The following is a 24,350-nucleotide window of genomic DNA, read 5'->3' as shown; positions in this document are numbered from 1 at the left end:
ACACACACACACACACACACACACACAGAGAGAGAGAGAGAGAGAGAGACAGAGAAAGAAAGAAAACTTAAATCAGTTTTTATGACAGATTCTGAAAGGATGATGTATGAACAAACTCTCAGTTTGCAGAGCAGGTCAGTGCTTTGACTGCATGCATTGGAGATTTTCTTCATTGTATATTTTTGATACAGAATGACTGTAAATTAATTACTTGACTTCAGTGCTCCCACTGTCTATTTAATTCAATATTTTTTCATCAGGAAAAACACAGCGAGGGGCCACATAGAGCAGCTAACAGACATATCACAACAAACTTAAGAACTAAACCAGTGGATGGGATCAGTTAGCTGTAATTCAAATGAATTATTTTTAATCAACCAGCTTGCAGAACAGCTGAGATGACTGCTGATGCATATTCAGCACACAAAAATCATATTACATGTCCTTTACTGCCATCTAGTGATCAGAATGTGAATGTCATGGTTTTACAAGAAGTGACTGAAACACTGTTAATGATGGAACAGAAGATTATTTTGTAAATTGGTTTCAAAGTCATGTTTGGCTATAGACCCCAAAAATGAGTTTCATGAATATTTTAATAATAATAATAATAATAGCACTATCTCCAAGTATGCCTGATGTCACTAATTTGCATCATACCTACATTTTTCTCTTGCATACAGTAGCATGACATGAACAACCTCCAAGTAATTCAGTATCTGCTTAACACCAATAACAAATAATTGTCAATATCTTCCTGTTTTTCCAAGGTTAGGGGATAATGCTAATAATTCTAGTAAATTCAGGCAATAAAGTGATACATTTCACAAACTTAAAAGTTAACAAAAAATCTCTCTAAACAGGGTAGACAAGGAGCAAACCAGAAGCTTCACTCACAGATAAGGCATTCTTAGATATGATGATGGCCACGTTGTAGATGATGAGACAGTCCCACAGCATCAGACGGACTCTGGATGGCTTGACTAGCAGCTTGGTTCCAAACAGCAGGAAAAAGAAGGAGGCGATCAGATAACCCAGTCCGAACACGGAGATCCGGGTGGCGCCTGTGATGAACACCATGGACAGCACGAACCAGAAGAAGTACCGAAACACCAGAACCTTCACCATGTCCAGATAACTCCTGCAGGGGGCGCAAGGTGTCACGTCATAGCAGATCCAGAGAAGTGTTTCCATTTGTGAACACCAAGTACAATAAACAAATACGCTCTACCTGCAGTTGATGAAGTTAGGCGCTGGGTTAAAGAGCTGGCCCTCCATTGGATCGGGCTCATCGGTGTTCTCTCCTGCTTGGACCATCCACTCCTCCTGCTTCTCACACTCAAACACCTTCCACTGTTGGGACGCACACATCAGCAGCAGGAAGTCCGCTGTGAACAGAAACTAGGCGTGACCCTCGTCCTCCTCATCCTCGTCATCATCAACCTGGAACACTGGTCTACTTCTAACAGATTCAGCACATGAACACTGAGAAAACTCTGAAGAATTACACACATCTTAAGGTTAACGCTGAGGTATATAACTTTTATAAAGAATACATTTTTTGTATATTTGTTAAAACTGTCATGTTGTGACAGTATCTTATGAGACTCCCGGTCAGAAATAACCAATCAGAGTCAGAAGGAGGGTCTTAGCGCCGTCACTCAACCTCATGCACTCGCTGCTAAATGTGCTGATGGCAGAGAAACAACAGCAAAACCGTTTATCCGCCGTCATTGGTGGCTATGCGGATCAGCATTAGAATTCACAACAGGGTCTGCTGGTAGGGAAAAGTTAGTGGTAGCAGCGAGCAATGTTGGGAGAGGGGGAGGGGGGTGATCAGCGCTACACAAGATTATGATTGACAGTGCTAAAGCCTGCTGCTTGACTCAGATTGGTCAATCAGTGCTAACCAGTTCTTCTAGTTAGCACTGGAAGAACTGGGAGGAGCGGAGGAACTCGATTTTTTTCAGAAATTATCTGTCTCATTCCATACTGTGATGACATAGTGACAGTTTCAACAAACATGTAAAAAAAAACTTTTTTTTGTTAAAGTTGCATACCGGACCTTTAAGGACTTTTGTACAGAAATAATCGGAATAACTGCTCAATTCACAATTACCATCAGCCATTAAAAGCATAAGCAAAGCAAAGAAATGCTGCTTAAATGGGATTAAACTCTATGATTTGCTCAGATATCAGTCATTCCACACAGAGGCACCAAACTGACCCATCAAGTTTTTGGAGTTGGGCACGGTGTAGAAGTCGGGCAGATAGATCCATTTAATGAGCGCTGAGCTCATCAACAGCTGGTTGTTCCACCTCCAAGGGTAATCTGCAGAGACACACAGGGAACAGGAGAAAAGGTCAAATCTACCAGACTTCAGAGATTACAGCTGGCGGTTTCTGGTTCTGATACCCAGTACCAGAGTCTGGTTCAGATCAAAGTCCCAGACTAAACTCAACTCCCAGCTCCTGCTGATGATCTACTGTCTGGGATTTTATGCTGCATTCAGACAGCTGGCAGAGGGAAATTTGGAGGGTAAAAAAATTATCCACCCTCTGACAGAGGTTCAGAAAAAAACAGAGAATCACAATTTCTAGACTCTCCATTTTGAATTGATTCAAAATGCTCAAGAATTGATTTTAGTCAGTGGCCCACCATGTTTTAGAGTTAAAAAATGTTTAAAGTTGACAGGAACTTTTAAAATATCACCAAAATATTCCAGTGTTATTGGAAAACATTATGAACAATACCTGAACATCAACTATAAAGTCTTCAAAAAAGGCAAATAGGTATAATAAATATCTATCTTTTTCATTTCAATTGTTTTATCCTTATTAAAGTGTCCTGCATTTTTTTTTCTGTGACTTGTCACTTTATTTGCTGAAGTTGCAAGTATGTGGAGTCCGGAAGTGGTTACAGAGTTCCAGTGAAATAAAAATCTCAGTCTCTGTATGTGGTCACATACTGACACATACATACTGCTTCAAACAATTTCACCGAAATGACTCTTCGGTGAAATTATTATTCACTGTTACTGGTGAATAAAAATATCTAGAATACATAAACAAACTATTCTTAGCCTGGTGGGACACAAGTAAAGCCTTATTATAAAATCCATCCTGACATGAGCAGAACTATCCATTCTTCCATCCTCGGAGCACTCACCTATGCAGAGAGCAGGAGGAATGCCCACACACAGCAGGTACTGGTAGATCATGAAGATGGACAGGAAGAGGCAGTACTTGGGCCAGATCTTGGCTATCACTGCTCGTCGGCGCCTAACCAGCAGGGCCACCATCCAGCAGCCATGGATTATGACTAAAAAGTTCATCCGCTGACCAATCACATTCACCGTCATCAGAAAGCATATCTTTTTGTAGGAAAAAGGGGAGAGTTAAAAGAATTAAAACGCAATTGAAGCGTAACAGAACTGCAGTGCAGTGAAAATGTGATGCGATAATGGCCCACCTCCAACCCAAACTTGTAGAAGGAGTAGTTGAGCAGGTACTTCAAGCACGGAATGAGGCCGTTGTCCAAAGTGTCTCTCTTTGCAGAGGGGAAGAGAGTCGGTATGACAGGAGGGGATCGCAGGAGCTGCCGATAGTGGTGAACTTGGTGACGATACACTGTAGCCTCAAACACCAGCAGCATCAGCACGATCAGATGATTCTGGAACAAACATATGACAAACAAAGCATGTCAGAATGACATCCAATGTTTGATCTTCTATTTTAGGCTGGAAGATGGGAGTTTTGGAAATGTTTTCATTCACACAGACGAAGAGACAGAGATTGTGCTTTAAGCACAGATCAGAGGAAGGATCTGATCTAATAGTGATTATTTAAAGAATTAATAAATCCACAACACAACAGAATCAGTTACAGGGAAACTTACCTTGCTGTACCCCAAAGCAGTCGCATCTTTCCTTATGCCAAACCACTTGGCTGGATCTATAGGCTCCTTGTAAAGCGTGGAGTTCATCATCTCCTCTAGTTGGAGGTTGGTTGTGTTTGTTAGCGGCTATCAGAGATTAAAAACACACAGCAACATACGCAACTTACAACTAAAGCTTCAACAAAGAACAGAACCGACGCCAGATTTCATTGGAGCCGAGGTGCGTCTTACCATGCTACAGTTGCGAGAGTACTCCGTGGGGTTGACCACACTAAGTTGATACAGCATCTTACAGACGATGATGACACACACCCAGACCGTGGACAGGCATGACGCCATGGGCCTGAAGCGGCTAAACGGCATCGCCAGAGACCACAACACCACCAGGACCAGGTTCATCACCGATGGCTTCAGACGGGACAAGAAAGACGGCAGAGGTTACATCACACTGTCCAACAGGAATCAAAACTTTAACATAATTTATATGTATTAGAATACACAAGTTCCCTGCATGGAATAAAAATACAACAAAATTTTACAAACAGCTGGATGTGCAAGTTTTCATTTATTTTGGATTCCTTCACATGCTAGCACTGTAAAACCCACACCTATAAAACTGTTAGTAAGCTGCACCCTCACCTGGCACTTACTGTAGCCATCAACAAGATGTGACAGAATTCTGTGTAAACATTTGACCAATCTTCTCGGCATTAGAAGTTGGTTTTACGACATAAGACTAACTTTTATCAGTAGCCCATGAATTTGAAATCGGGTTGACTTTGACGAGGCCCTTCTAGAAGTGCAAAGTTAGCCCAGGTTATCTTCCGGAAAATGAGGTCTGATGTGTGTTTGGGATCATCATTCTGTTGGAGCATCCAACTGTGACATTCTTCTGTTAGTCCTTGGCAAAAGTGTTTGAATAAATACCAGTGTGTACAAACTCAAATGCACTCAGATAAGGGTTATCACTCTGAGGGAAAGCCACTTAGTGCAGCATCAGGTAGCATGACTCCAGTTAAAAACCCTGAAACAGCTTACATTCTTAAGCTACATTCCTCTACATATTTGCTGCTGGCGTCACTCAGTGAGTGCACCTGACCTGACCACGGTTGTGCAACAGCTTTCAGGTAAAGAGGAGGCACTTCTAGGTATGGGAGGGGAAATCCAAACTGCCTTGTTCTTGCGCTAAAATACATATTTTCACAATCCTATCATCATACAGCACTCCCTTTTGTCGGTAACGGAGACGACGTGTATAGTAAACACTTGCACTTCCTTACATGGTCACTAGAGGTCGCCTAATGTTGCCGAGTCGAAATCCTCCATAAACAAACTGATTGAGTCAGTTTGGAGTGAAGATAGACTCCAAGTATTATTTATGAGCACAGCTAACCTCACTGACATCTCCGGGCCACACAGAAACATGATTTAAAGCCTTTTCTACAACATGTTCTCATAACTGTCGCTCTCTCTATATTTACCTCTTCAAGTGCAACCCACACGGAGAAAAAGGCCACCATTTTGAGGATGTGAAGCTCCAGAATCCTCCAAAGGAACCCCTGGACTTTAGTAAGGATGTCGGTGAACTTCCTGGACAGAACCAGAATCCTGTCCATCACCAGACCCCACTTAGTGGGAACCAACTCTGGAATGAGAGAGAAACTACGTTAAATACTGAGAGTCCTCACAGACAGGTCAGAGACGATCAACCATCACGCCAGGATGTGAATTTGGTGATTATTTATTTATCAGAAAAATATGGTTCAGTCATTCTAATCATAGATTTCAAGGTCATTTATACATCGACACCAATATGATAACTGTAAAATTAAAAAAGTACAGTTTAGCTCCAGTTGGTAATAGGTTTTGTAGCCTAAGCGAAACTGTATCTGTTATGAAGAAAGTTATTTATAGTTCAGATACCTGGATTTTACCCGGCAACTGTACCAATGATGTGAATACCAGTATAAAAATGTCTTTCATATGTGGAGATTATACCAATCCTAAATGCATAGACCCATACTATAGCATAATAGCATGCTGATTTACATACATACACAAAGAAAAAATTATAGTATACACCTTCATCTTCGGATTTTTCATCATTGTCTGCCACCAGTTCTTCTTCTTCCTCAGGGTTTACCCTCACATCATCAACACCGACTTCCTCTCTTCTTTCTTTATTCTTCTTCCTGGAGGCAGAAGATCTTATTTAAAAGATGTCTGATTGGTCAGGAGGACCAAACATAACGGTTCAAGCCACACTCGGCCATTATAACTCCAAGTTGAGTCGGTAACAAAAAAAGGAAGATCTTGAAGCAAGGTAAACCCTTTAAAATTTTTGTCTCTTGTTGTTTGTCTGTGGTGCATCATCTACAGCTTATGTGTCAAACTCATGTCAAATCCAGCTCTGCCCTCTAGACTCCAGAGAGACGAACTGAACCTTCAAGACAGCAGTTGTGTGCTCAACTATTATTTGATCGATCATATCAAAGAAATTTGTACTGCCAAATGACATTCATTTTTCCCTCCATTTTTTCCCAATCCAGCAATAGCAAAATTTCACGCAAAATCAACAGCACTTTTTTTGCAGCAATGTGTAATTGTACTGCAAATGTTCCGCAAAAACATTTGATTCAAGTCACTGAAATTAATGTAAATAACATAATTGCGAAATCAAAAAAACATTCTCAATACAAAGACTGCAGTTGTATGTCTGCGCATGGTGAATTTTTGTTCTTCATTCAGAGAAGTTAGTCATAGTGGGAAGAGAATCCAGAAATTTTACAGAATTAAGAGTAGTGGTACTTAATAAAAATATTACTCAAGTAAAAGTAAAAAGTACACCTTGGTAAACTAGCACAATTTTTGTCAAAAAGTTGGTCAAGTAAATATGACTCGGTAACAGTAGCCAGTTAATTCCAACTCTTTCTACAACATATAACACTGCACATGGAGAGGTCCAGGAAAGGCAGGAGGGCTGCAGCAGTGTGTACCTGTGTTTGGGGGTAACATGTTCCAGGTCTGTGATCTTCATGAAGGGCTTGTGGAAGTAGTGCAGCTGCAGGATGCAGGCCAGCAGGAAGAAACCTGGGATGAGGATGCTGGAGAAGAGCTCTGACAGAGCGAACGTCTCCAGGCCGACAGCCGCCAGCCTGCAACCAGCAGAACATCCATCGCATCAGCTGAGACCTTACTGGATTAGTCCCAAGACTCTAGATCTAAACTCAAACGATAACCAGTAGCTGGGAGTATACAGCCCTGGAGTTTAAACACATACTGTCCATCTGTGAAACCAGTGAGGTTTTTCCAGTATTCGGGAAAGTCTTCAAACTGGTATGTGTAAATGGAGATGAGCACCAGCATGGTGTAGGCCACCACCAGCCACCAGAAGAGCTTCAGCAGATGTCTCCACAGAGAGTAGTACACCTGCAGAATGGGAACGAGGATTTGGTTAGGAGGTGGAGGCAATGCCAGAGGAAACGAGTCTGGTTTCACCTCAGCATCAGAATAAAACCTTCTAAAAACAAGTTCTATAAAAATCTGCTTATGTCTCCAAAAGTAAGATTTGTGAATGAACCCAAAACATCTTCTCTGATCAAATCCAGACAGCTGCTTCCTTCCAGACCACAGCCTGACTCCAGCCTGATAGCAAATATATATATATATCTATATGTAAATAACTACCGCTCAACTCAAATAAATAAACTGTCGTTCTCCTCTACATAGATTTTACTAACCCCATTTTTTTTTATTTCAAACATGATAGCTGTATAAAAATCACACACATGAACAAGGAATGCAAAAGACACATTTTTTTGTACCACAATAATCTTAACATGCTTGAAAAGGAAATGGAAGAAGTAAGAAACTTATGAACTCCTGCCCCATAAACTCATACAATATTTTCAGATAGACCCTCATTAATAAATCTAATAAAAAATAATTTTAAAAAAGACATACATTAATTAAATCTTCCATTTTATCTTTTTTTAATGGATTAAATAAGTTAATTTTTGCTCAACTAAATGTTATGACTTTAATGTAACCATTATGTTACAAGGAACAATAATTCAGAATCAGTTTTCAAAGCAGGGCCCTCCAGAAACGCTCATAAATAAAAGCTTAAAACCAGGTCAAACTACAACACAGAACATCACACAAGTAAATAAAGAAAAAATAAAGATATGTGTATGAATGACTGCATACCAGAGAGGCAGGGTGTGTATATATATATGAGTGTATACAGGTTAGAGTAACTAGGGTGGGTAAGCAGCAGCAGGGGCTTTCAGGTGAGTTCAAGGGCCTGGAGCCAATCAGAACGGTCTGATGTGAGGCTCAGTTCAACCTTCTGACATTGTTGATTATTTATAAAGTTTTAACTGTGGACTAATAAGTAGTTAGTCAATTAATTGCATGATAAATTGAAATGAGCTTGATCATTTTAATGATTGATATTTTTGAAGGGAAAATTTGTTTACACAAACATCATAATCAATTTTATTTATGTTTTTAGTTGTGTTTTTTTTATTTCCATTTTATTTAGATGTTTGTTTTTTGTGTGTTTTATTTGGGAATATTTAAAATGTCTACCAGTGCCAGTGTTATATGTTCCTTAAAACATTAAAGTTTATTGATCTTTAAGAGGGTGAACATGCATTAGTATGCTATTATCACTATATTACTTTAAAATGGTCTCAAAACAGGTCTTCTACGAACATTATGAAACTTAGACTCTAGACTGAAGCACTTCAGTGTTGCTCAGGTCTTCCTCCAACCTGTTATCCCAGTAAACATGAGTGCGTGCGTGCGTGCGTGTGTGTAGGTGTGTGTGTGTGTGTGTGTGTGTGTGTGTGTAAGGCTGGAGAGGGAAGGGGTGGAGAGGTTACAGTTTGATGAGCGAAGCATGCAAACCACATAGATGACACAACAAATTACCTTTACTCACATTATGATCAAGATGCCATCAATAATAACAGTCTGGCAGCAGAAACAGTGAAGAGAGGAATAAAAGCGACAGCATGTGTGACTAGAAAAACACAACAACCTTTCTCATAGATGTTGATTTTTATTATTAATGCTCCGGCAGTCAAGCGCTTGCCTTCCTCTTCTTCATTTCTTGCCTTTGTGATGTATTTTTATAGCCGCTCTTCTGGGAATATTCTGTTTTTCATCACTTTTGGGGAACTCAGCCAAAATGTTTTCTTTCTTTTTATTGACTCTTGCAAAATGCAGACCATACAGATTTTATATTAATGCTGCAATAAACTAGAATAATGTCTGAAGTCCAGAGGATGAATAAATGTGCAAATTCACAATAGACTTAGTCAGTTTCAATTTACTTGTTGTCCTTTATAGAAAATGAAGGAAAATATTTATAGTTACAAAACAAAAACAAAAACTATAATGCAATTAAAGGAAGGAAAAGTAACAAATTTGGAGCCAATCAACTCCGCTACATTTGTGTTTGTGCAACAACAATTTTAATTTGTGCTGCTTTTGCTTTGAAAACATTGATGATGACCTCTGAAAGCTTTTTTTTAATATCTTTAAAGTGACAGCAACACAAGTCAAATGTTTTACTGCACAGATGCTTGACACCAATTTAACTAGATTTGAAGAACGCCACTCAGGTCCAGTCAGTAAGCTCAGGCCTGTCACAATAAACAATAAATCAATTAATTGCATCATAAATTAAAATAATCTCAATCATTTTCATTTGCTTGATTTATCGTTTTTTTTTTTTTGTCTTTCATTTTTACCAAAAACTGAATGATAAAAGTATTCGGTCTGGTCTCAATTAGCCTCTTTTGAAAGATAGTAAACAGAAATGTCATAATTCATTTTATTTGTTGTTTCTTTATTTATTTTTTTATTTTCAAATGTCTTCCAGTTCCAGTGTTTAAATGGTCATTAGAATTTAATAGAATTTTATTGATCCTTGAGAACATGTTTTTGCATTATTGTGCCATTATTACATGAAAATGGTCTCAAAACAACAATATTATAATTTATCGTAATAAGTTGTGGGACAATTTATCATCTAACAAATTTGTTATTGTGACAGGCCTAATAACGTCTCTTATTTGTCTTATCTTCTTGAATATGTAAATAAGCAACATATTTACATAATATGTAAATATGTTGCATATTTACAACATATGCAACATGTTGTAAATATGTTGCATAAATTAAATGACCACTACAAAAAATAACATAAAATAAAATACACCACCAAAATATATATATTATACATTTATGAGTACAGCTAAGAGCCATATGAAAATCTGCCACTGCATATTCACCACATACACAAGTTTAAAAAGCCCAGTAGCCTCATCAGAAACTGTGAAGACAGAATATTTGATAAGTTATGTTAAAAAAAACAAACAAACAAAAAGAGCGTTCATACCTGGTAGAGGCAGAGGCAGAGCAGGAAGAGCAGCATGTAGATGATCTTGTAAGCAACTAGTTTTCCAGCAAAGGAGACCATGATGAACATCCCTCCACAAACATAGATCCAGTATTTGGCATAGCAGCTCATCACCATGCCTCCCAGAACCTTCAGCACCGATTCACTACCAGCGCCCAGTTCTGAGAAAGATGGGAGAGTCCAGAGGCAACGGAAGGTAAACAACCAGCAAAAAGTAAATCCTCAAGAAACAGTTTATTTGTAATGGGAGGAATGCTTGGGGGGAAACTGTAACAGCACACATCGTCACTCATGATGCAGCTATGCATTTAAGATGATGTGCAACAATCCAGCTCCCCAGCAAGGCCAGCCCAAGGCTGAATGGGGCCTCAAGAGAAGTCTACTTTGGGGGCCTACTTCCTGTTCAGAGCATAAACCACCACTAACAAGAGTTTCAATGCAAAATTAATCTGGGAGAGAGGGCTAATTTGCATAGCATTAACTATTTTACAAAGATTTAATTTCTTAGCCTTAAAAATGTAAAGTGGCAATCTGCATAGACAGCCTACACTGGCCGATTGCACTGCTCCAGAGGTGAATATTCCAAGAACTGCAAAAACACAAAATCTCACCAAGTATTTTCAATCCAGCTTCTATCTAGTACAACTATCTTAGAACACCTGAAATAAGACAAAACTAATTTACAAATAACTTTTCAGCAATATATCCGAGCTTGTTTTAAGTCAATAACTCCTTAATATTGATGAAACATTACAAGTTCCATGACATATTATTTCACTTATGACAAGAAACCTTTCCAGTGTTATAAGTGAAATAATCTGACAATGGAGCATTTACTTTTTCATCAATATTAAGGAATTATTGACTACAAGCTCCCTATGGTTTGCTGTAGAGTAAAAATGTAAGTTACTTTTGTCTTATTTTGAGTGTATGAAGGTATTTGCCATAGAAACTAGATCAAAATTTCTTTGCAAGATTTTGTGTTTTTGCAGTGAGGAGACACAGAAACACAAATAGGCGTTGTGCAGGTGTGCAGGGTTTGTTTCCAGAATCGTTGTTACCTTTTGTAGTGACTTCCTGTAGGGGTGTAGACATTTTGCTCTTCCTCCTGAAATTCTCCTTCACTGACTGACGTACCAGCAGCCAGAAGGTCAAGGTAAACAGCAGCTGGGAAGAGAAACAGGGAAATGATGGATCAACATTAAATAAAAAGATCAATGAATAAATATTTCACCAATTAAAAACAGTCATTAAAATTTCTCTGCTGACCAGTGTAAGTACTGAAGGTCTGGAGTTTAAATTAGGGAATAATAATACACTGTGAGATGGGGACCAGCCCAGACTTTTGAGGTTTAACTAATTGTGGAGAATGGCTGAAGAATAATCACTTTTATAACAACAGTCTTACCTCAAAGGCTGAAAAATCCCTTGTCTAATAATAGACACACCTTTCTTCCACTTGAAGTGTCATCTTTGTGCCCATATTGGTTTATTCTTGCAGGAGCTCCTCTCTAGGAACTATACTGTATCAGGAAGTGTTGCATTATAATGTGGCACAGCTAGATATTAAATAAAATCCTCATGTATCCACTTCCTGTGCTTGACAAGCCTCATGGGAAACATCAAAAAAGGCAGAATTATGTGGGAGTTTTTCTGCAATAATCCAAGAGCACAGAAAAATTCCCCCATACCGAATTATGTGTTTTGTAGAAACACAGTGCCATTTTATAGCACAGTCAAGTAACTATGTTACCTTAAGTTGTTATAACCCTCTATACAGTATATCAAATGTGACTTGAAAGAATTTTAACTTTGTAATCTAACACCTTGAAATTTGGACTACGTCTCTTTAAAAACTTTTTCTGCTCTTTCTGAAACTCCGCTTCTCTATTAACCCTTTAACGTTTATACCAGTGTTGCACTGAGAAGTAGCTTGTGTAATGAGCTCAGCTGATTAGCAGTTTCAACATATATTTGCTAATTGCTGCTGACTAGTCTGAAGGAGCTGAGAGGGGGAGTGCTGCTCTGTGAGGTAGAAACTCGGAAACTGTCCATGAAGGTGTTTTGCATAATTGAATGGTTGCCATGGAGATTAAAGGATTTCTCAAACATGCATGAAGGAATCAAAGGAACGCTCCAGATATATTTTTGACATTATAACAAAATTTAAATTCGATTCAACATAATTCTGCCCCTTTAAGGTGCAGGTTCTGCTTTATCTGCCAACCAGAACGTAGAACTGTTCTTCGGCTCGACTCACACCTTACCATAGCTCCCAGTCTGAGGCAGGGATACTGGGCTCTGTCCAGGCCCAGCTGTCTGAGGCTCATGGTCCCCACCTTGGTGGGCAGGATGGACTCCAGCTCCATGGCCCAGACATACTGCAGACAGCACAAAGCCAGGCCGTAGAGCAGGATGAACGGAGAGCACAGTGTGGCTGCATGGCGTCTGCATAAATGAGACAAACTCAGCTGAAACAGAAGCTTTATGCAGGTTCAGACACAAACAAAACACACTGGAATACTTTGAAAATATAAACTTAACATTCATTTTAGGCAGGTATAAGATTTGAAAACCTAACATGAAAACATAAAACTTTTTTAAGACATCAGAAAGATAATTTTTTAAAATCTAATTTAGGAAAAAAATGGTAAATGGCCTACAGTTGTACCATTATCAATTCTAGGGACTCAAGAGCAGCTTCCACTACATCCAGTCATTCACCCATTCACACACACACACTCATGGTGATGAGCTACAGTAGCCACAGCTACAGTGTGGCAGAAGGGAGTTGTCAGCAGGCAAGTAAGGTGACATGCCTTGTCCAAGGACACGACAGAGACGAACAGAGTGAGGGTTTGAAGCAGCAACCCACCGGTTACAGAACAAAACCCAACTTCCTGAGCCACCATCTGTTTCAGCAGAACAGCTAACACATGTGTCATTATGCAATAACAACACAGCACGGAACAAAACGTACCACCACACAACAGTGCGGCTAATAAACAGAAGGTCAAACGGCCGAATCACATAAAAATCTATTCAGTTTATCAGGAACCCAGCTACGTGTGGATGAGGCCAGAGTCCCGGGTGTCGTTGGTACCTGGAGCGCAGCATCCAGATGAGACACGCCCACAGCAGTAGAACAAACGTCAGCCAGCTGTGGTAGGTGATGCTCCACACCTAGACGACACAAAACAGGCTGAGTAAGAACCACACACTGGGTCAGCATGAGCCAGAGGGAAGGGACAGCTAGGCCAGTGTTCTGTGGAGACACTCGTTCAGCGTATTCAGTAAGAAAACCTGGTCAGTGTGAATACAACAGCCTTTAGAATAAATAAATGGTCTGCTTTTAAAAGTACTGAAATAGTTGAATCAAATATGTCAGAGGTTTAGAGGTTTCTACAGTACAAATCTGAAATGTTTCTATATGAAAGCCACTTGATTTGGTCTGGGTTGCTCTCTGACCAGCTGTTAGCTTAGCACAACAGACCAAAGCTGAGGTCATTACGTTGCGTTACCTACTGCAGGTAAGATACTAACAGCTCATTACCGCTCCACAGAACAGCAAAGAGAGCCAAACTGTCCCTTTAAAGATTCAAACCGTCACAATAACGAATCAACAACCCTGACGCCTGCACTGTTCTCCACATCATTAGCTAAGATCAATGCTACGGCGGTGTTAGTGAGACGTCATGGTTACCATCATGGCTATGAGAGCACAGACGTAACTCTGCTGCATGACCACCCGTCCCAGCAGGAAGAACGGGCTCTCGCTCAGCTGTCCCCCGGGGGTCGCAGTGACACCTGCAACAAGAGAACAGGGGGCGTTAGCATGATGTGGGGGCTGCTGGACTTCAGAACTACTCTAGAGGGAGTGGTAGCTGATGACATGAGCCATCACAACAGGATCCACTGGGTTCATCTGGCCAACAGATTCAGTTCTGTCTAATGCCTCCTGTCACCATCAGTCACTGTCAGTCAGCAGCCTGCCTGAAACATAATGATGGATCTGCAGTGGAGCTGCAGCATCCTGCCAGACACATTACACACAGGCTGGTGGGATCAGTTTAGAGGAGCTGACTGGATTTATTGGCTCTGAAGATCTGTAACGAACTGTCAGTATGAATAATTCCACCCTGGGTGAGGGGGGGTTTGGGTGTGATACCTTGTTGTCCAGTGTGGGACCAGTGGAGCACAGCTCAGCTTATAAGGCCAAGATAGAAACTGGTGAAGCCACTTGGTGACTAGTAACACAGAGATGTTCCAGTTTCCAGTCTTCATCAAATGTTTTAGTGATTTAAAGCTCCAGTATGTAACTTTTATCTTTTTTTTTTACATATTTGTTAAAGCTGTCACCATGTCATGACAGTATGATATGATGCAGATAATCTGTGAAAAGTTCCATCTCCTCCACCTCCTCCTTGAGCTGCTATTGCCGTCTGAAGAAATGCACCGCCCCCAACCAAAAACAACCAATCAGAGCCAGAAGGCGGGTCTTAGTGCTGTCAATCAACCTCATGTTCTCGTGGCTAAATGTGCTAGTGGTGGAGAAACAACTGACAGGAAAACCGTTTATCTGCTGTTATTGGAAGCCATGCTAACTAGCTCTAGCATTCATGAAGGCCTATGCTAGCAGCAGCGTAGCAAAGACAGCACTAAGACCCGCCTCCTGGCTCTGATTGGTTGTTTCTAGTTGGCACCGAGAGAAGGCAGAGGAGCTAATTTTTTTCCCACAAATTATCAGTCTCATACCACACTGTCACAACATAGTGACAGTTTTAATAAATATACTTTAAAAAATTCTTTTTTTATATATAAAAGTTAATTACAGTAGCTTCTTTAGAAATAAAAGAGGTTTGAATGAAAGATGTGAGCCATAAGAACCTGACTGATGTTCTCCAGTCGTAGTTTCCTCTGGACCTTCTGCTTCGATGGACACCAGGGTGATCTGAAACAAACAGCCAAACACAAACTCTTTTCAATCCTGACATGTTTCTTCAACAATATATTAAAAGAAAGATCCATACAAATACTGAGCAAAGCCGTTAGGAACCAGTTAGTGGATAACTCATAAGACAAACAGACCAGGTATGGAAATGATTCCCTTTCCTAGGAGCAGACATGTTCAGTATTGGCACCAGAAGGCAGATTTTTTTCTTTTTTGGCTAAAACCCATTTCCAAGCAAAAAGAGTTCATTTCAAGTGTAGACTCCTTGTTTCAGCCAGCTGACCAGCAGTCCGAAGCAGCAGGTGCTGAAAAGGAGACTCAGATTTAGAGGAGTTGCTTGGTACCATCGAGAGCACCGCTCATCACGAAGGGGAGGATTTATCTCATTTTACTGAACTTCTCTTGTCCCATCTGAGCTTCCATACAAAATGAAAATAACTAGTTGTCAGGGTAAGGACAGGGACAGTTAAAGAAATAGTTAGATTTTTTTAAGTGATGGTTGGAAAGTTATTATATGAACATTTCAGTCATTTGAAACAGTTAAAATCAGCAAACGGATCTCTAATCTCTGCTCTGAAATAGGGATGGGCGATATGGAATTAAAGTTTTATCACAATATTTTGTCGTACTCCTGTGATAATAATAAAAGTAACAATAATACCTATTTATTAGTTCTTTTCTTTTAGGCAACAATCACATGGTAATCACATTTCCATAAACAAATTCTGATCTAGAAAAAAATTGCAATGCGCTTGTTTTGGACACCAATCACATAAAGGTATGCGATTTGTATTACTAAAATACTCCATTTAATCATATTTTCAAATTTATTGATTTTTTATATATATATTCTCAATGGAAAAACTTATTTTTTCCTCTCATTTTAAAAATTTATCATCACAACAATACATCAAAATTCTTGGGATTAGAGGAAATTCATCACGATAAATGCCGAACAATTTGATAAATTCCCAGCCCAACCCTGAATCTTGGTCAAAGGTCAGACCGGGTGAAAGTATTTGCACCCTGGGGGTATCATCCAGGATGCAGAGGTACAAGACTCCTTGCGGCTCCAGCGGCTCGGTAAATTCCCCAGAGTTACGTAGAGGCAAGACAAACGATCAGAGCCGTCTGACACACCTGTTATGGTCTGTAATTATAATATCAGGACAGAACAGGATGAATGGTTATTCACTGTGAACTCTTAAAGAACAGCTTTTCTCGACTCTGAAGAACAAAGCAACGTTCAAGCAGCCAGTTTTAAACTGCAGAATAAACAAAAATACTTTTATTTTTTTTTTAATCAATGACATTCCCACATTCAGTGGCTCTGATGACCCTCGTTGCTGTGGGAAACCACTTGCAGCCGACGGTAAAACCCATCGCTCCCCTCCATGGTGCCATCCAAACATCTCTGCTCCTTACAATCAAACCACCTCCACACCCACCTGTGGTCTTGCAGGTGAACCACAAGCATCCAGACGGCAGTTTTCCGTCTGGCTGCTGCTGCTGAACTCTGTTCGTCAGTGTTTGCAGAAGGGGACTAGAACATCTGAGGTGTGTGTGTGGTAACTCGGGTGTGAATACTTTTGCGTATCAGTGTAGCTGACAGAGACGCAGCTACCCTTACCTGTGTCTTGTCTTCGCAGTCGTCTTTTGGTTGATTCCAGGACTTTAACTCGACCAGTTCTTCCGCTGATGCTTTTCGTTTCTCCTGCTGGGAAGAAATGCGACATTAAAGAAGAAACATCAAACCAGCAGAAAATACTGCTGTTTCTCTGGGGACATCCGAACAACTCCTGTGAGATTGTTTCATTCAGGAATCTGCATCTAATTGGCTAGATTCTTTAACATTGAGGTCAAAGGTCATTTCTTTTCTGTCGTCCAGACTGTTTGAACACTTGCCATCTGCACCACCTTCTCGCCAACGTGCTTGTGGGAGAACAAATACTTCCCTGAGCAACATTCTGGAGAGTTTTAAATAATTACAATGTCATTTATTAAAAATGTAAACAGATATTATAATATTAAGATAATTTGCATTGTATGGTGAGACAAGTTGGTGCTATTATAATGATCTCAGATGGGAAGGTGTGTGTTTTAAGCCTGACCTGCTGTATTTGTGTTTTAGATTTAATGTGAAATATTAAGAAAGGAAGTTTTTCTCGATTTTCTTGTTTTCTGACCGAGTCTGGGCTGGTTGGGCTGCTGAGGGACCAGTCACCGCTAACGCTGACCCACTCTGACCACCCCAGTAGTGTCCAAACTTTGTGTCACAAGGGGCAAAACTACATATAATTCTTAGAAAAATAATATTTATTTAATATACATAATATTTAAGAAATATATATTTTTTAATAGTATTTTTTAAAATACCATCTATCTACTATTTTTGAAATAGTACAGTATAAAGGCTGAGTTAAAATAGTATTTTTAAAAAATAAAACAATATATATATTTTTGTTTAAAAAAATAATAAAATTGTGATTTTTTTTATTTTCTTTCACCAGCCAAACAGCAAATTTAGCATACGATTGATTAAATAAAGTAGTCAGATTTTCTGTAGGAAAGGGAAATGTAAATCATTGTAGAGCCGAAAAAGGTTCTACACATTTGTCTTATTAACAGAGTGAGATCCACTCAGTTCATAAGTTCTTTTAGGATGTCAAACAAGAGAAAGCAAAAGTCTGTTTTCAACAGGATCCGAGTCACTATTTCTTCGAAAACACTTATTAAAATTTCCCCCCTTTGGGGATCAATAAAGTATCATTATCTTATCTTATTAGCCAAGTTTAACAAATGGCGCCGAAGTCACATTTTGAACACTTTGGACGTTCTGGAGTCTTTACAAAACTTTTTCCATCCAGCACCATGTTTTCAAGGTACTGAAATAATGACATCATCATTTCTGAAATGATATCATCATTTCAGTACCATCACGTGAATGTTTAACAGAAACACTTAGAAGGTTCTGGTGTGGGATCCATAATGATGCTGTTTGTACCTGGTTAGACCCAGCATGCAGTCCTGATTTGATAACCGCTGCCACGGTAACGTAGAGGACCAGCAGAATTCCTGGGTTAACATAAACCGGCCAATCATAGTTGGGATTGAGGATGAGGTCATCAGGCATGGAGCAGTTTCCGGGTATGATGATGTCCTTCAGACCAAACAGTCTAGACAGAAACACAGAGAGAAAGATCCAGACAATTAACACTGTGATCACAAACAAATACAAAGCATCAAGAACGCTGGGATTAGTGGATGTGAGAGTGAGGTGCTAATGAGGAATCAAATGAAAAACATTAAAAGCTGTAAATGTAACCTTAGTAAGTGTCTGCCAGGTTCTAATCGTTTTGATCTTTTCATTATAGTTTAGTTTTATTTCACTGTGACTTCTTGTTTGTCTAATTCAATTAGTTTTTATCAGTTCTTATAAGCTTAACATTGTTTAGTTTAAGTTCAGTTTTTATTAGTTTTAGTACTATTTTTAGTTTTTAATTCTTTGGCTCATTTTTAGGTGCAGAATTCAAAAAGGTCAAGTATTGTATTATGACTATGTATACATGGTTTTTGTGACGTATACTCAACAGAAAATATTATCTTTAAAAAATTATTTGATTATTGTTGAACAACCAACTGACTTGTGTTTTCTTTCAGCTTTTGGAGTTGCTATTTTGCAGACTAAGTACCACCAGGTGGTTTATGAACTGCCCTAATTTGCCAACAGCTGACATAAACAGATTGTAAGAGGAAAAAAAAATCTACTTCACATTAGTTTGAAATAAAAATACATCTATAAATGTGAAAGTAAAGGATATTATATCTCTAATTTCAGTATATCTTACTTAGTTTTATAAACGCATGACAGTTCCAGTTAAGAGTTTTTTTCTCATTAATTATCGTTTTTATTCATTTCAGTTGACAAAAGCAATTTTTTCATCTTCAGTTTTTGTTTTTCTTAATTACTGTTAGTTAACTGGAATAACCTCGGTGCCAGTGTGAATCATTCATCAGCATAATGCTTCCAATAACTGAGATGAGTGATATATTGTGTCTAGTTGTTGGTAAAGTCTAATTAAGGGATTCTGCACTATTTTCTCGAACCAGTTTGTAGAACCAGAAACCCAACCTCTGGGAACCCAGGTGAATCATACATTTTTTCTTGTTTACTTCTAAGTAAGACTTTTTCTGCTACAATCTTTCTAAATTTTAAAGGAAACAATAGTAAGCAGCATGTTGCTCTGCAGGCTCACCTGGCCCACAGGCTGTGTGGAGGGAAGAGACCCTGGCCCAGCAGACTCTGGTACAAGTACAGGCAGACCAGGTGGCCGGCAGCGAAGAAGCCCACCATCACACACAGTGCATTAAACCCCAGGTGGCTGATGGGTAGATGGCACGCCCACCATGTGCACACACCAATGAACAGGAGGAAGTAAAGTGCTGAGAAGGCAGAGGGCAGTGTGATCCCTGGGGTGGGAAGAACAAGAGACATGTTAAACATCTACAGAAAAACAATGACACAAACACAGAATGAAGCTCACACTTTAAAAAAATGTGTCAAATAACTGAATTAGGTTTGTTGAACCTACTTTTGTTTAACATGACCACTTAATAAACTTCATATATGTACTTGGATAAACTTCATTTGATTATTTGAAACAATTTTTTTTTTAATTGGATCTGTTTCTTTTTTCAGAATAACCAGGTTCTTCAGTTAGCCAACAGTTAGCCTACAGTCTGCTAGGAGTCTTCTAAAAGTCTGCTAGGAGTCTTCTAAAAGTCAGCTAGTAGTCTGCCAACAGTGCCAACAGTCTCCTAACAGTCTGCTAGCAGTCTGCTAACAGTCTGCTAAAAGTTAGCCAACCGTCTGCTAACAATCTGCAGGGGTCGAAAGGAGGATCTTCCTTTAGAAGATCCTTTAGATCTTCTGAGGGGATCTTTAGTCCCTTAGACTAAAGGAAGATCCCTGCAGACTCACCCTGACATAGAGGCCACTGAGCCTATAGGATCTGCTGCTAATGCACATCACTATGCATTATTGGACTGCTGCCCTGGTCTCATGCCCCATCTAAGCTCCAGCAATTACACACACCTGCTGTTTGTAACCATGGCTGAGCTGTCAGTGGAGCTAAGGTTTCATTTAGCCAACATGCCTCTGCAGCTCTCTCTCTCTCTGAGTCTGTGTTTCCATGCTAGCTTGTTTCTAGAATCCCTTTTCATTGGTTGCTGAACCTGGATCTAGAAGGATGGAAGCTCCTGGCCTTTTGTAAAAATGGCTAGGAAATAGTTTTGGTTAGATCCTTCTGTGTTTTTAATGCTAACTTAGAGTTTTCCAGTGAGCTGGGGCTCATACCAGTAAATTAGCAGCCACTCACTTTTTATTAGTAGCAAGTATTAGTTAAGAGAGTCATTTAGAGTAGGAAACTTTTAAACACAGTGTTTTTGGAAAGTATTTGTTGCTCTGCCTTGTAGCATTACAGCCATTATGTCAATAGCATGTCCATGCCTGTTTGACAGAGCAAATTCTTTTCTGTGACAACCCTCCAAACACGAAAGGAAATCTTAAGACATACATTATATTGCCAAAAATATTTGCTCTCCTGCCTTGACTCACATATGAGCTTAAGTGACATCACATTCCGAATGCACAGGGCAATATGATGTTGGTCCACTTTTTGTTGCTAGAACAGCTTCAACTCTTCTGTGAAGGCTGACCACAAGGTCAAGGAGTGTTTATGGGGATTTTTGTCCATTCTTCCAGAAGAGCATTTGTGAGGTCACAAACTGATGTTGGACGAGGAGGCCTGGCTCTCAGGCTCTCCTCTAATTCATCCCAAAGGTGTTCTATCAGGTTGAGGTCAGGACTCTGTGCAGGTCAGTCAAGTTCATCCACACCAGACTCTGCAATCCGTGTCTTTTTGGACCTTGCTTTGTGGACAGTCATGTTGGGGGTGTCCAAGCTCCAAATTGTTCCCACTAAGTTGGGAACATGGAATTGTCCAAAAAGTCTTGGTATGATGAAGCATTCAGAGTTCCTTTCACTGGAACTAAGGGGTCAAGCCCAGCTCCTGAATAACAAGCCCACACCATAATCCCCCCTCCACCAAACTTTACACTTGGCACAATGCAGTCAGACAAGTACTGTTGTCCTGGAAACCACCAAACCCAGACTCATCCATCAGATTGCCAGATGGAGAACTGCGATTCATCATTCCAGAGAACGGGCCTCCACTGTTATAGAGTCCAGTGGTGGCGTGCTGTACACCACTGCATCCAAAGCTTTGTATCGCACTTGGTGTTTTATGACTTGCATTTAGCTGGTCACCATGGAAACCCATTCCATGAAGCTCTCTGTACACTGTTCTTGAGCTCATCTGAAGGCCACATGAAGTTTGGAAGACTGTAGTGACTGACCCTGCAGAAAGTTGGCGACCTCTTTACACTACGCGCTTCAGTATCCGCTGACCTCGCTCCGTCAGTTTACATGGCTTTGTAACACTTTGTAGCTGAGTTGCTGTGGTTTCCAAACACTTCCATTAATATAGCTGACAGTTGACTGTGGAATATTTAGGAGTGAGGAAATTTCACAACTGGATTTGTTGCACAGGTGGCATCGTATCACCGTTACACGCTGGAATTCACTGAGCTCCAGAGAGAGAGTCAATCTTTAACAAATGTTTGTAGAAACAGTCTGCATGCCGAGGTTCTTCACTGATCATTTGGATGGATGAGCAAATACTTTTGGCCATGTAGTGTATGAATTAGATCTAAATGCAAAATAATAAAACATTCCAGCTTTTATAAACCAACATGAAATTTGTCTTTTTGGGATTTTTTCAAATTCAAACAGAATATTTTTATTGTTATTTGCAAGCTTCAAGAAGTGTCAATGACAAAACATTAAAATGCCTTTGTACTGTGAGACATTCACTCACTGAACATGTGAACAATGACTGGATTTCATTTGATCTTATTGTCTCAAGCTGTTGAATCCAGTGAAGGGGGCTTGTGCCCGTCTCCAGAGGTCAAAGGGCAATATATGGACATCCTTTTAAATTACTCGCTGTAATGCTTTCTCTGCCAGAGAACAGCCTGTCCAGGTAAGCTACACAGCATAATGAGTCAACTCAGCTGTTCAGTGGTAACATGCGATGGAAACATAACATGAAGCAGACTTTACCCGCCAAACCCAGCAGGACGACGACCATGACTCTGCCCAGGTCCCGCAGGATTTTCAACACTTTGACTTTGAGACCTTCTGCCAGCTGCTTGGCTCTGGTTGCTGTGGAAACCTCGTCAGGGTCACCGTTTGACGACCTTTCCTCTTCCTCCACCTCTTCATCAACTGATGACTCTTCCTCCTCCTCCCCATTCTCTGTTGTTGTATCTGCAGATTCCTCTTCAAGCTAGTTAGTGGGAGGAAAGGTTTCATAAAGCTAGTTACCTCTGAGGTGAGACAAAAATTCAACCAATCAGAGTAGAGACAAGATATGACCAAGCTCTGCTCTGCTGTAGGGTGCTGTGTTTTATATGGACTAAAATCTGATTTTACTATAGTCAATAAAACATCCAACTAGTTCTTGGTGTTGTTACACTTTAACAGGAGTTCAGTTGCATAAGAAAGTGAAGATACAGCAGTTAATTTAAAGGTTGTGGCTGCTGAGGGGTAAAGTGAGTAACCCTCCTCATGTTTGACACATGGTTCCTAAATCAATGTGTTTGCAGCATTAGCAATCCACTCTCAGCAGGACAGCAGTGGACCCAGCTCCAACAGAACAACCAGGCCTTCCAGCCTCTGCAGTGTTCAGAAACCAATCTGTATAAAGAAATCCTGAAAACCCTCTGGGTCTGAAGCAGGGTGTCAAATTGCAACGTTTCTGCTTCAAGACTGAATCAAATATCAGCTGGTCCTTATGCAGAACTTAAGGACCCGCTGAGGAGGATTGTGGAAATGTTGGGTCCTTTTCTTTTCATAACCAAATGTCAGACTGACACTTGTGTGAGTTGGAAGGCTGAACCCACCTTCACTAAATGTGTTCCTTTGACGTTGTGAAGCGTTCTTTAGATTTGAATTCTGGATGTTTTCACTTTTAATATGACCACGATTTAAACTAGAGTTGCACCGATCTGATATCAATACCTGTTATCTGTGAAGCTATTGAAAAAAAAATCTAGACAACGTGTCCGATTCATACGGGCAGATCTGTTCAGTATAATTCTATGCTTTGTGCTCCGAGCGACGTCGTGCTTTTTTATTTATTTATTTATGTGTGCTGTATTGGTGCAGAGTTATCAAATAAATTTGTAAGTCATTTATGTCATTTATGCCTATGTTTAAGAAAATAAATGTTTTGAGTCAATTCAGCTCTGTTTTTCTGTATCGGATCAGCATCGGCCGATACTAAACCTCAGATGTCTGTATTAGTATCGAAAATTAAGCATCTTTCATTCAAAATAAATAATGAGTTTCACACTGGTCTTCCCAAAGCCTCACAAAGATTTTAATAATCAGAGTAAATGGGTTGAATCTTGTGAATTTTATGAAGGTTTTTTAAAAACTGAACAGCGGTCTAATTAATATAATTTACCTTCTTTTATATTACATTCTAATTTCCTCAAATAGGCCGTCACACACCATACAGAGACTTACTGATGTTATGTTGGCTGCAGCCACCATTTCTCTGTTCCTGACCAATCTGCTGCAGAGGACAATATTAACAAGTGACACCACACACACTCCTACATCCGGACACAGGAGACGGAGCACATTCCAGGGATCCTCCAAAGGAAGCCTGCAACACACATGCATATGAAGTAAGCACAAAGCGTCAGCAGTACCTTTTATACTTTACTCTAATTGTTTATGGTGTCTAACAGACACACACTCACCTGGACAGTCCAATGTGTCTGGTTATGGTCTCCCATTGTGAACAGTTATATCCTATTGCAGTGTTGAGGGGAGCGTATGTGTACAGAACTGTCTGGAAACATATATGAGCCAGAACAAACAGCAGACTGGTGCAAAATACCGTTTTAATAAAGCGACCAGTGTGACCTGAAAGACA

At 39.9% G+C, this 24,350-nt stretch overlaps 1 protein-coding gene across 1 annotated transcript in view; it reads right to left on the bottom strand.

Moving 5' to 3' along the window:
* piezo1 (piezo type mechanosensitive ion channel component 1 (Er blood group)) overlaps positions 1–24,350 on the bottom strand; it is a 72,214-nt gene that overhangs the window by 23,397 nt on the left and 24,467 nt on the right. The window contains exons 3-25 of the mRNA XM_016662600.1: positions 24,175–24,340; positions 23,936–24,077; positions 22,466–22,691; positions 19,539–19,752; positions 18,287–18,458; positions 16,913–16,999; positions 15,219–15,282; positions 14,035–14,138; positions 13,435–13,514; positions 12,599–12,779; positions 11,393–11,498; positions 10,311–10,492; positions 7,179–7,327; positions 6,895–7,053; positions 5,981–6,090; positions 5,380–5,543; positions 4,130–4,306; positions 3,899–4,024; positions 3,473–3,673; positions 3,170–3,374; positions 2,228–2,332; positions 1,232–1,388; positions 882–1,141 (exon numbers count right to left, since the gene is read on the bottom strand). Of these exons, the coding sequence (XP_016518086.1) occupies positions 882–1,141; positions 1,232–1,388; positions 2,228–2,332; positions 3,170–3,374; positions 3,473–3,673; positions 3,899–4,024; positions 4,130–4,306; positions 5,380–5,543; positions 5,981–6,090; positions 6,895–7,053; positions 7,179–7,327; positions 10,311–10,492; positions 11,393–11,498; positions 12,599–12,779; positions 13,435–13,514; positions 14,035–14,138; positions 15,219–15,282; positions 16,913–16,999; positions 18,287–18,458; positions 19,539–19,752; positions 22,466–22,691; positions 23,936–24,077; positions 24,175–24,340 (3,537 nt within the window). The remainder of the gene's footprint in view (positions 1–881; positions 1,142–1,231; positions 1,389–2,227; positions 2,333–3,169; positions 3,375–3,472; positions 3,674–3,898; positions 4,025–4,129; positions 4,307–5,379; positions 5,544–5,980; positions 6,091–6,894; positions 7,054–7,178; positions 7,328–10,310; positions 10,493–11,392; positions 11,499–12,598; positions 12,780–13,434; positions 13,515–14,034; positions 14,139–15,218; positions 15,283–16,912; positions 17,000–18,286; positions 18,459–19,538; positions 19,753–22,465; positions 22,692–23,935; positions 24,078–24,174; positions 24,341–24,350) is intronic.

Source organism: Poecilia formosa, unplaced genomic scaffold (assembly GCF_000485575.1).
Source record: "Poecilia formosa unplaced genomic scaffold, Poecilia_formosa-5.1.2 Scaffold380, whole genome shotgun sequence".
In the NCBI taxonomy this organism is placed as follows: Eukaryota; Metazoa; Chordata; class Actinopteri; order Cyprinodontiformes; family Poeciliidae; genus Poecilia; species Poecilia formosa.
The sequence above is the reverse complement of the archived record's forward strand: the minus strand, read 5'-3'. Positions and strand labels throughout refer to the sequence as shown.